The sequence below is a fragment of the Athalia rosae genome, chromosome 1 (assembly GCF_917208135.1).
Source record: "Athalia rosae chromosome 1, iyAthRosa1.1, whole genome shotgun sequence".
Taxonomy (NCBI): Eukaryota; Metazoa; Arthropoda; class Insecta; order Hymenoptera; family Athaliidae; genus Athalia; species Athalia rosae.
This window is the reverse complement of record NC_064026.1, coordinates 2,220,922-2,233,824: the sequence shown is the minus strand read 5'-3', so window position 1 is coordinate 2,233,824 and position 12,903 is coordinate 2,220,922. Positions and strand designations below refer to the sequence as shown.

Here is a 12,903-nt window from a genome sequence, read left to right as displayed (position 1 = left end):
TCCGTACATACGATTCGCGAAATCCGTTAAAGCCAGTGAGAATTACACGCTTCGACTAACTGCAATCGCAGCTGTGTGCTACGAATCGGAGCCAACAACTAGCGAGAGAAATGATGATTGATATCGTGAAATATGGGACTACATTACAGCGAGCCGCCCGCCCACCTATAACTCCCGTTTAAATTTCACAGAGCCTTTATACACGACGTGAATTCGTGATTGGTGATCTCAGCCATCCGAATTCGCGGGCCAAATTGATCCATCGATGATACCGGACGAGATATGATCGATTTGACGCTCCGAAAAGTGAAAAATCAAGGATATCTCGAACGGAAAAATTCGTAGCTCAATTTACTCAACGGATTCGTGTTCCTGGGGTCAAAATGCATTGGAAAAGCGTCGTACGAGCGATTTTAAAAATACTTCATTTTTGGCCCAAAAATCGAAAAAATCCAAAGGGGTACCCCTTGGAATTTTGTCGATTTTGGATGAAAATTTTTTTTTTTATTTTATATGCTATTCTTATGTATTTTGATCTCAGGAATCCGAATCCGGAAGCCAAATTGATCTATTTGTAAAATTGAACGCGTTATCGCCGATTTTTCGCTTTTTGGAGCAGAAAAATTGAGATATCTCGAAGGGAAAAATTCGTAGCTCAATTTACTCAACGGATTCGTGTTCCTGAGGTCAAAATACGTTAGAAAAGCGTCATACGATCGATTTTAAAAATACTTCATTTTTGGCCAAAAAATCGAAAAAATCCAAAGGGGTACCCCTTGACGTTTTTTCGATTTTGAGGTAAAAAAAAAAAATTTTTTTTTCATTGGATTTCATACGCTATTCTCATGTATTTTGATCTCAGGAATCCGAATCTGGAAGTCAAATTGTTCTATCTATAAAATTGATCGAGTTATCGCCAATTTATCGGTCCAAAAAGTAAAAAATCTAGGATATCTCAATGGAATTTATTCTCATTTTAATTCTTCGTCATTGCTACGCAGAAATCCATGGCAAAAGCGTCCTGAAAATAATTTTGCAACTATTTCACATTTTGCCCCAACAAAGTAACGCCAAGCCTATAGCCTTACGATTGGATTTTTCGCAAAACTCGAGCTAAAATTCAACATTTTTTTTTTTATCAAGTTTCCTACGGCATTACGTATTTCGATCTCAATTAAAAAGTCAAATTTAATTAAAATAGCAAATGGCGAATCCGAATATAGAGCGAGTGAGGAAAACGGGAGTTCATGTACTTTTTATCGCCCCTTGTACCGCCCACTTTCGGTATCAAATATCACGTAATAATCGGAGCGAACGATCGAGGGGGGGGGAGGGGGGAAAAAAGTTTGCAGGACAAAATAACGATGAAAAATTTTCAACGATAGCATATTTTCTAGGACACTGCCGCGTGTAAAAATTATCCCGACATATAGGAGCAAAAATTTTGCAACGATTGTAACATTATTCAGAGCTATAACCGACCTGCAAGTTCACCCCGTGCGCCAAGAATAACCCTCCAACGATCCACGCGATTGATATGTTTAAAAAAAAAAAAAAAAGTAAAACAACTTCGTTACAGCCGTAGCCACATCGCGCAACCCATACGACAATGCGTGTATGTAACGCATATATACGTATACACGCGTATATAACATGCAAGCGTCCTTATTCCTGCGAGTAGGGCAAATACGCAATCTGTGTCAATGATCAAGTCGTACCATCAGCGTACCTACACTCGACACTCGACACTCCACGCTTTGCTATGTTGGTGTGTATATACGCGACGCGCGAACACGTACATGTACGTATTATATGCATACCCATACATCGAACGCAAACAGTTCAAACCACCGCGTGGCCTATGGGTTCAGCTTCGACATCAGATTCAGCCTCCTCTCGAGCAGCGGCAGCTGCTTAAAGGCTCACGGATTCAGCTTCGAGATCGTAACGTAGTACCAGTTAACCGTAGCCCCTCGGAAACTAAGTCCGCGACCTCGGTGCCGAGGCCTGCCCACATGCCTACGCATACATGGCATGCGATTATAATTATAAACGTGTGAGAACACGCATAATCGAGTCGAGAAGAATCAGCGCGAGAAGGTGCTTTTTTGAGCGGCGCGAACCTCCCGATTATCAACATCCGCGGTCGCGATCAGCGTCGTATCGTCGATGCCGAATTGAGTTGAATAAAAAAACTTCATTTCGCGGACTTTTAGCGTACAGTGGCGATTTCGCGTGACCTTGAAGATACCGAGGGAGCGCAGATTTCTCAGCGACGCGAGGGGCGCTAAAGGAGAGGCGGAGAGGCGACCGGTTTAATTGAACTTGTGAATCAAGGCTGAGCGATAATATATATATATATATATTTTTTTTTTTGTCACCTCGATAAGAATTGGTCGACTTTTGATAAGAGTTGTTTAACTCGTATCGGCGTAACGATTTACACGCCAGTATAAACGTAACCCGTTATTTATCGCTCGTATCGCGGGCTCGAGGACACATCGAAAATCAAAATCACTCCAAAAAGATACACACGCAATGTGACGAATATTGCCGCGTCGAACTCCATTACCAGCTATTTCGCTTTTGTTAGAAGTAACGTGCTCGCGAACGGGATAAGCGAGATCAACCTAGATTAATTCCGCACACGAAATACCGAACGATCGATCCGTCGCTCGGCTATCGATCCCCGTTTCGCTTTGTCGCGTTATACGCCAACGCCGAACAAAGGATATGACACAAATCTGTCGAACGGTAGGTAGGTAACCGGCCGGATCAGATGTGTCTCGATCGCCTATACATTTTCCACGGACATAGGAGTCGTCGTATCTCGTATCTGCGAGCGTGCATTACAGCCGTAACCGTGCAGTAGCGTGTACTTTACACTCGGTAACGGTCAGCTTCGAGAAAACGTCGAGCAATTCGATCGGGGGGGGGGGAGGGGATCGATCCAGGTTGCACACCGCGCCGGGCAGGGCTGAACGGAACTCACGGTATATAAAAGTCCTTCGCGATTACATTGTAATGAGCGCGCGGGATCGACTAGCGGGTGCCCCATCGCAAATCTATGCCAACGTCTGAAACCAGTACGTATCAGAGATTCGCGGACACCGAGTAATACCTGTATGCTGAGAAAAGGGTTTTCGGCGCCGAGACGTATTTCGCCCTAAGATTTTGCCAACCTTCTTCCCCCGCGATTCTCTGCTTTACCGATCGGAACACAGCGACGCGACGAGTATACTTCGGAGTCTCGTGTGCAACAGCACCACTTCCTGCACCGGTAATCTTTTCACGACACGGAAGTGTGGTGTGGGATTATCAGAAGGCCTCTAAATTCGAGATGACAGAATACAATTGTATCGATCGAAACAGGTTTCCGGTAGGATGGCCGCTCCCGGTTCCCTCAAGATCATCGCTAATTATCATATTTCAAGATGACGTCAACGAAATCGCTGAATGAAAAATAGAAAAATAGCGAAGACGCAGCGGTGCGACGCATCGATAAAGACGAGTTGAATTAAAGATTGCGTGAGATACCGCCGAGGTATACGATGTAGATGGAAGCTGACAATGAGTAACAATTGCGGGAACAATAAAAAGGAGTGACAGAAGGAAGCACACATCGGACATACCGTCGCAAGGTTGTCGAGTGGGTATAAGCGACTCGTGAGTCTACCTATTCCGCGCTGCTAAACTATTCGTATACATGTAACACGGCAGATGTATGAGCTAAAAATTTTTCCCTGCATTTATACGGTGACGATGTCATTGTAAAAATTATTATTAAATCAAGAACAAGTGTCACGTTGCACGCTGCACGAAAATCTATACGCGGCACACGACACCCGACACTCTTGTAACCCACATACTGTTCGAGTATGCGGAGTGTATCGCGGGGACGACGCATCGCACGTGTGTCGTGATAACGCGCGATCTCCTGCGATATGCGTGCACCGGGTATGGCTGAATTGAAAATTGATCATGAACGAGAAAAAAAAAAAATTGACACCCTGTACGGGGATTGGGTAGCTATAACTGGAACTGATATACGTAAGGACATTATAATAGATAAAGCACATTATAGATATAGATATGTGTAATACGTATATCTGACAATGAGAAGAAGACGTGTTAGCAGCGACGATGGCAATCCGACTTTAACCGAAGGCGATAGACGGTGGGAGATAATTACGCAATCTATTATTATTATGTTATGTTTAGTTTGGGCGACCTCGGCGCGCCCGACCTTACGTCACGGGCTTACGTTTGCCATAACGTTTACATTCGACCAATTTGCAGTTTACGTGTACAGTCGCATTATACTTTGTACAACCATCTGTCATTCATACGTAGGTCTATTATACCTGCAGTACTTTCGATACACCGCTCGATCGCGTGAGGACGGGATCCGGCCTTAGGAAAATCTAACGAATGTATAATACGCCGCTGCACCGCATCTCTCCACAAAAGCTTTGAATAACCAACGAGTTTTATTAGACTAGAGACGAGTATAATTCTAATTCTAATTCGGTTAAAATATACATTACAGCCAGGGAGACAGAGAGTGATGAAAAGCAACGAAGAATAAAAACTAAATAGATAAATATTTCAAGTCGGCGATGGAAATTTTCGTGTTTTCGAATTCGCGAATGCATAAGTGATTCGTGGTCGTTAGCTCCAACGGCCTTTGTCGCCTTGACATTTTTGCGGAGGTACATCGCGACCGAGAATATCCTCCGATATTGTTAACAATGAGATTTCATTCGCACGAGGATTGATTATCTTCCAAGTACAACAATTAGAGCTGAGGGTCGAAGGTCGTGGGTCGTAGTTCGTTCGCTGGTATAGCCATTGTCATTTTAGCACGCGACATTCGACCAACGCCGACCGTCAAACATGGATCGCTGTACGAGCCGACGATCAATTATGCGATGATGTTTATAACAGCCAGGCAGCTCGTGAGGCAACGAAAAGAAGGACAAGAATTCCGTCTCGTAATACTTGTTCTCCACGGAGTAACCGAGCTAATGTACGTTACATGATACGAGTGATTCAACATGTGTTGATTAATATTACGATCAAAAATTTACCCGCTTTTTAAAGCTCCACGCACCTACACGTGAATAAAACGACGATAATATTAATACCGTAGTCATGGTCATACCGCATACTTTTAACCTTGTATACTCGAGGCTTCAAACTCCAAAAAATCACCACTGTATGTACAGTCTATCGAGGAATGAATGAGGCGTCGACTGAGACAACCAATACTCGGACAAGTGATCAATTATGGTTATTTGCAAGGGCCATTTCAATTGGCCTGACTATATTCATTGTGTTTCTCGTTAATGTGAGATTAATATCAGGAGTGTACATTTCCTTTTTCCTTGACTAAAGATCTGATAATAGAGTTTGATGTTTTTCTGTTCACGTAGCTAGGGGAGAGAGGAGGGGAGAGGTAGAATTAAGTCAGATAAAATGATTGATGATTAGGTGATGATAGCGGTGTGGTAATGACCTAAAAACAGGAAATGAAACTCGAAAAATTCAGCCATTCCTGCACTACACTTTTTCCGTTCACCCAATTACCTTGTACCGGAAGTAATGATAGGTACCATTCAGCGGTACACTTCAGAGGTCTTGCTATACTTGAAGTAATAACGTTTGCGAGCCACGAAAAATATCTTACACGATTACGTTTCAAAATGTCATGATGTAAAAATTTGCATTTGTAATAGGCAAAACGTCTAGTCAAGTATTTGCTCCTCGCGATTAAACCGTTGGCCTCGTTATAAAAAACGAGAAAAAAAAAATAATAATTCACCGGTTCGCGCGCGGACTCTGAGAAAAAAGTATCCTTGGAATAATAAACAATCCTCTTTTTAAAGCATACGACGTAAACCCAAAAGACACTTAGGTAGATAGTTTTGAATTTACAGCAAAACACGTTTTCATGGAACTTCTTATTGCTGGTAGGGTGCGTTCAATTTTTATGTCAGAAAAATGGGAAGGATGAGAGGCAAACAGTGGTATTATCTGTATGGTTTACAGCAGTCATTTCAGAAAACAGCGAGCACATTTAGTAACCAAGAATGTGAAAAAGTTGTGGCAGAGTACTCACCGGAACATAGACGAACGGTGGTAGTCACTTTGTAACAAAGTACTGCAGCTACCTGAAACCAAATTTTTGTCAATGAAATGCAATGACACAAAGTAATATGTACTGTATTGTACAGTCTTGACTGCAGCAAGTCAGCCACTATCTCTAAGCATTGGCAGCGCACTTTGCATTCAACCATATTTCCTTTATCGCAAACTGCTTACAGGATGTGGACAGATTTCTACTGTCATAATCTTGCAACAACCTATATTACAGACTAATCTATCCACAGGCAAGACAAACAGAAATCTATATCCCTCACTCGAGCCCATTGACTTCAAGAAAATGTTAATCTACCCCAAATAACCAGAACACACGACACTTAGTCATGGAAAGATACCAAAGTTGCTACTACTAGGGATTAATGGATTCGTAACCAAACTTCATACATTCAATTATGTAAGGTCCAAGTTTTTGTAATCTCCAAGGATGCTCGAAACGGACAGGTTAGTTTGTTTCAATAATTCTGCTCGAGGGCTACCGGCCCGTTACTGCAAGATGAGCTTTTAATTAATGCCGAAGATAGGGGCGAGTTTAGTGATCGCAGTTCCGCTAAGGATCTTGGAAAAATGTCGCCCGGCAATGAGGGGTACGTACACTACGATGTTTACGTTGCTCTTATATGCGGTAAAGTCAAGGACGTTCAACCCTGTGCCCATCTCCGTGCAACTGGCAACAAAGACGATTGCCGAGTTGCTTGGTTGATAGCTGAGGATAACCTTGAAAACGCAGGGATACTCCGATATTTTCGTTGAAACTCACCGTCAAAAGGCCGCGAGTTTTTGGCCCCAAGAGCTGCCACCGCCTCAAACAATCACTGAGTTATAAAGCCACTGCTTGACACTCGACGCATTTCACATTTCAGGGTGTTTATTAATAATACATACGAGACCGACCGTAATATCACACACGCACAATTTACTCCGAAATTCTAAATGACACTATGGATTCCAATCAATGGTACCAACCCAAAGTAAGAGGCAATGGCGATTCGAGGGTAGCTTGACTCACAATGTTTCTCGGTCACTACATACCAGCATGCCCTCAAAATTATTTCAACGAGGAACTGTGGATAATAACGACTGAGAACTAATTTTTCAAGACGCGAAATATTCGATATCACAGGGAGTGGTACAATGAGTACATGTGGTCCAGATTCAATTACATCCGGATGCTATGGCGTTGATGTGGCTATACTGTTTAAAAGGCTTTCGTATTTTGTCTTTACCGCGTGGACGTTTCAAAAAGATATATTAGAGGTCACTAATAACCAAATAAACGAAGTTGCCACCTTTCGACAGATATCAGAGGTAAATTGCATAAGTGAATATTTGAATGGAACTCGGTAGACATGAAAAAGGATGCATATTTTAATCACGTCTCGATTTAAAGATGAAGTGAACATTACGAGACGAACAGTTGTAGGATTAGAAAAATAAATAATTGCTTTATTACCAGCTCTCAGATATAACATACGTCTTACCAATGCGATACCCGTCATCGGAGGTTAATTATCATATACATGTTAGGTCTATGATAGCTGCCAAGGTTTCTTCCAAAAAACCAAGAAGAAAGCAGCGTATAGAATTGAAATTTTGATAAAATATTTGCTAATATCCTTGAGTATGAGTAAAGCCATGATGTTGTGAACGAGTAGTATGAATATGAAAATAGTCTAGTTCAACTATTGAAATCTAAATTCGAATTGTATGGAATGAAAACATCGCATATTGGTTATTTCATAATCGAGCGGAACATAAGAAGCTGTTAGAATATTATAAGCAAAGGTTTGACGCACTTTCTTGCTGTTCCAGGAACTGTTGCAATAAAGCATTGTCCACTGGGATATTGAGGTACTCTGCTCCATCCAAATTTCGCTTTGAACGCACCAGTTTGTGATCTATAAACTCGGTCAACTGTGCCCTTAAGGCCAGATCCGAACTGACAAGGAATGCCTCCCGTGCTCCCCAATACAGATCTTTGAATGCCATCCCTGAAGAGAAGATAATGGTAATTTATTGATCAAACTAATTTGTTTTTCTGTTAAATGGCCGTCGTTTTTTCAAGCACTACGACAAATTAAAAAAAAAAAACAAACCGGGGTATGTGTTGTTGTTTCCGTGATTCAACTGATGCTTAACGAGGAGCAGATAGATAGCACGAGCGTTTGTAGTAAGTGAGAGAAATACGTTTACAAGTGAAGACAAGACAAGCACTCCGCTTCGTTGCACCATTATGGAGCTCTCAAATGAAGTTTCAGCTTCATATGGTAGCAACGTGGTCACATCCCACCAACAGAAATTGTACCGGGAATGTTTTGTGTTGTCCCATACTGATGAATAATAAAAATATAAGTAAACTCATGTTTGTATTGAAACAATTCAATGATAATCAACTGATTATTTCAAACTGAGCACTTACATAGTGGTGTGTTGATATGATCGATAGAGGCGACGAGCGAAAGGTTTGGTATACTAGCCAGAAGTGAGAGAGTATCTTGGGCTTTACTGGAGCGCAACATTATACCATCAATATTATGTACTAACAGATACAGGCGATCATCTGGATTTTTCTTGAGGACTTTTTCAATTATGTTCAGAGCCTCGTTAGGATTAGAAGGACTTTCCAGTCCCAAAAGATCAACTACTATACCATCCAATATCTTTGTAAAGAAAGAAATTTCACAAAATTAATCAATCTGTGGGAAATCTTACTGTTAATGTTATTTGTTATTTGATCAAATACTTCTTTTATGGTCAAACTAGGGAAGAATCCATTAACAACTAGTGTTGGATAATCAAACAGCACTTCTTTGTGGAAATCATTGATCAGAATCCTTTTTGACCCTAAGCCATGGAGCAACAGGTTATAGCCTTCCCTGGAAATCCATAGTTATGTGTTAGATCGTTAGGTCTTAAATTTTTTGCTCGGTTAATAATTTTCCAAAGTATTATAGATGTTCTTGGTCACAGTCTATGGATTTTTATTTCTTATCTGCCCAAGACAAACAACATTTATATTATGCAATCATTATTTCCTTTAAACGTTACTTACTCCATTACAAACTGCCACATTGAAAATAAAGTTTTGTGATCCCGCGCAATTGATTTGAGTGCTTCTTTATGTTCTTCAGAGACGTGGCTTTGATTAGCTAGAAGCAGCTGCAGCCTTTCTTCATCAAGTCGTGGATTTACTAGTCTTCCCAAGGTTCGATCAGAAGTTAACACCTTAGCTGATTGAGTTTCGAAGTACTCGTCCGTTTTTAAGTGCTTAGCATAACATTCATGAAATCAAAAACAGTTGACCATTGCCCATTGCTATTTTTTATAGGCATATTCCCAGATATGTGAAAATTGTACTCATAGAATTTCCAATATATTGCTAGTCAACACATAATACTTACATAATCACTGTACTTAACATCTGCCCTACGCTTGGCCCTCGTGCTTGGAGTACTCAAAGTTGGAATCACTTTAGATCGAAGACTATTTTTTAACTTATGATCATCACCATCATCATCACTCGCTTTGACATCACTTTCGTCACTTTCAGTGGAATCATCTTCACTTGATTCTATCTCATCTGTGGGGATATATTCTTCAGAAGAACTATCGTTTTCACTTGATGACAATACAATTGCAGCCAGTTCTATAAATTGCATTATTACTTTCCTTTCAACCTCCAAATGTAGAAAATCGTTAATTATAATTGAATAAGTAATATTAACTTTTCTTGAGTTTGCTGCGAACACTAATTGGAGTTTGCGCAGCGATTGTATCGTGCTTCAATCTAGCATGAGACCTAGGTGTCTTGGGAGTTAAAGGTGGTTGATTGCTTAGGGCAGCTTTCAACGCCATAGCACCACTTTTGGAAGGTACTGGGAACTTGTACATGGTAGCTCCACTCACATCTTGTGCTTCGGTATACAGTTCTATAACAATTAATTAGAACAAAGGGGTTCCATTCGAGCCTACAGATTGATATAGATTGAAATCCAGCTGTGATTCCACAAAGCCCAGAAGAAAAAAGTTCACTTTGTAATTGGTTAACCTGTTGGTCTCTGCCTATCTTCCTCAATACGTTGTAGCTCAGTTTCAAGTTCTCTTGTCAGCTCATCTGGAATTTCCTCTGTATCACTATTGGTGATACCGATCCGGCGGGTCTGTCGCCTTTGTTGTATTTCTGTGCCTACACATAATGTAAACATACCTTCTGAAGCATAAATCTTGCATGTTAAATTATTCTATATTACTTTGCATACGTGCAAACATTAGGCGTGTCATCAATAAATACAATCTTCTGAAATATCAACATTTCGGAGATGAGGTTAGGGATCAAGCAGTGGGGCTGCATAGCAATAAATGAGTATAACACAACGAATAATTCAAGGAATTATCAACTACGCAATCGTGATTCGTTTTACCTTCATTTTTATATCTTGCAGGCGTTTTCACGCGGGATGAACGACGTAATTGTTCATTGCACTCAGCCATCACTGACTCTTTACTGCACAATCAACACTCACATTCAACCAAACCGGCACTAAATGTGTATGAATGCTATACATCAGTGGGAACGGTCCAATATTCGACAGTTTGACGTCATTGACATTCGAAAGACGCAGGACAACACGCTAACCGTTGACTGAACTTTTTTGGAATTTTGAGATCGCAGGTGTTGTAGATTAACCTGTGCATGAATAAATAAATCTCACGAGTTTCTATGGATTGGGCTAGACATCATCTTTTTCAGATAAAAATTATTATTACTTTATTACACAATTATTTTAATAATAATCATAACAAAATAATAATAATTAAAGGAATATATAAAGCATTAGAAGGAAAAATATTCGTCAACAATTTTCTGTAGTAGAAAGTAGGATGTATTCAAAAAACAAATACTCAGTTACGTTAAATTTTACTCTAAAAATGGATGGTTAACATTCAAGAATGAAAGTATTCATGTATTTACATTATTGATTTTGATATTACCCATTTATTGTTGACTCAGTCAACGTGCCTATTTTCGTGATGCAGATAATGACGTTGAGATTGAGAATGCGAGTACCGTACAGTTATGAGTTCTCAACCAACAACTGAATCTACAGTTTTGCAATACTAACAGATAATCATCATGGCTTTTACTTTTTGAAAATCACAGTTTCATAATTTCAACTATTGCATTAAAAAAATTTATCAACCCATCCAAGATGAAAGGTGAACATATTAAAATTGATGATTCGTAAACCCTGGATTGCAATACCGCAGGGACAGCATTAGTTTGATTACTTGATTTTCTGCAGTCAATTCGAACTTTCAAAGAGGAGTACCCTCATTTTTCCAAATTGGCGAATATTGAAACATCTTACAACACTTGCATTAATAGATGAAAAAGTAACAAATTTGTCACCTTGAAAATTTCTATTCTTCATAATACTTGACTATCGGAGAAAGAAAGATCTCACGTGAATAATGAGAAATAAATAATCGGTTGTTGATTAAGATCAACGGGAGTTCTTACGGATTAAAGATTAAACAAATTTTTTTGTTTGATTGAGGTTGTGTGAAGTTTTCTCTCACAATTGCTCAAGCTCTCATTCTCTTCCTGTCTGTTGCTGTCTGCAACTCTATGTTGTGGTAAATAATAGCTGTTGTATCACTTGATTGTAATATATACGACAGTCCATGTATAAATAATCCTAATTGCTAGTCTCATTCTCTGTGTACTAGTACATACAATCCAAGGCAAGCTAAGACTGCGTACTTAAATTTAGGGTACTCATTCATATATATAGTAACCATTCCGACATATGGTAGAAAACCTCTAGCTCTACCTACAACGTCTTTATGCGTAAGCCACAGCTGTCCTGGTGCGTACAAGCCTCTGTCATCCACAGAATTATTATCCCCTTTCGTCAAGAATTTTACAGTGTTGTTCTTGTCTCCCCTAGAAAGATGAAAACATAACAACCAAGTTTGCTATAATATCTCGTGGTCATTTTCATTTGGATAATGGTGATCATATCTCACTTTTCATGCAACTTGAGCACTCTGTGAACGATAGGAATGTCACGGCCCTCGACTTTGAACACAACAATTTCTCCAACGCGTACTGGTTCATCCTGATAGTTTGTCAAAAACAAGAGATCTCCCCTATGAAATGCTGGTTCCATACTTCCACTGCAATAAGAAAGAAATATCTTTTCACGCCTTATTGTATATAAACTTATATTTCTGTCAAGGATCTGAACTTTTCGGCAAGCTCTACGTAATGAACGTGCGTATGTCATGACAATTAGTCAGGTTGGATTGGAACAGGTTAGGTCCATACAAACCTCAGAACCACAACTATCGGACTCTCGCTTCCTGTGACGACCATAAGCCCCTTCCAAATCATTAGAGCCGAAGAGACAATCATGCCAAAACTTAGCACTTGATAGAGAAACTGTGGAACAATTCGAATAGCATGAAGTATAGGTGATACAGGTCGCTGGTGGTCACATCCATATGTCAGTCGCCGATACGACGTCAATTCTTTAAAGATTTTGATAGGCGTAAGATTTTACCTGACGTTTATTCATCCGCCTCACATCGTCGAACACGCTTTGTAACATTTTGACCAAAATTTATTATTTCTAATGACGATTCGATAACCTGTTTAATAATTTCAGGTGGACACAACCGGCAAACCACGGAGTCAACTACCTACCAGTCCACTACACCACGTCATTCGATTACTCG

The 12,903-nt window shown here is 40.1% G+C and overlaps 2 protein-coding genes across 2 annotated transcripts in view; both read right to left on the bottom strand.

The window, feature by feature from the left end:
- Window positions 1-10,784, bottom strand: part of LOC105693462 (origin recognition complex subunit 2) — a 61,569-nt gene extending 50,785 nt beyond the window's left edge. Inside the window, 10 exon segments of the mRNA XM_048649012.1 lie at window positions 6,122-6,173; window positions 7,959-8,153; window positions 8,259-8,492; window positions 8,582-8,822; window positions 8,906-9,038; window positions 9,215-9,429; window positions 9,564-9,808; window positions 9,888-10,091; window positions 10,211-10,348; window positions 10,584-10,784. Coding sequence (XP_048504969.1) covers window positions 6,122-6,173; window positions 7,959-8,153; window positions 8,259-8,492; window positions 8,582-8,822; window positions 8,906-9,038; window positions 9,215-9,429; window positions 9,564-9,808; window positions 9,888-10,091; window positions 10,211-10,348; window positions 10,584-10,653 — 1,727 coding nt within the window. The 5' untranslated portion in view covers window positions 10,654-10,784.
- Window positions 10,785-11,063: 279 nt separating this feature from the next.
- Window positions 11,064-12,897, bottom strand: LOC105693341 (signal peptidase complex catalytic subunit SEC11A). Its single transcript, XM_012413184.3, has 4 exons — window positions 12,729-12,897; window positions 12,498-12,607; window positions 12,193-12,342; window positions 11,064-12,109 (listed from the first exon to the last, which is right to left on the bottom strand). The coding sequence occupies exons 1-4, from the start codon at window positions 12,774-12,776 to the stop codon at window positions 11,875-11,877; spliced, it is 543 nt and encodes a 180-aa protein (XP_012268607.1). The 5' UTR covers window positions 12,777-12,897; the 3' UTR covers window positions 11,064-11,874.
- Window positions 12,898-12,903: the final 6 nt, after the last annotated feature.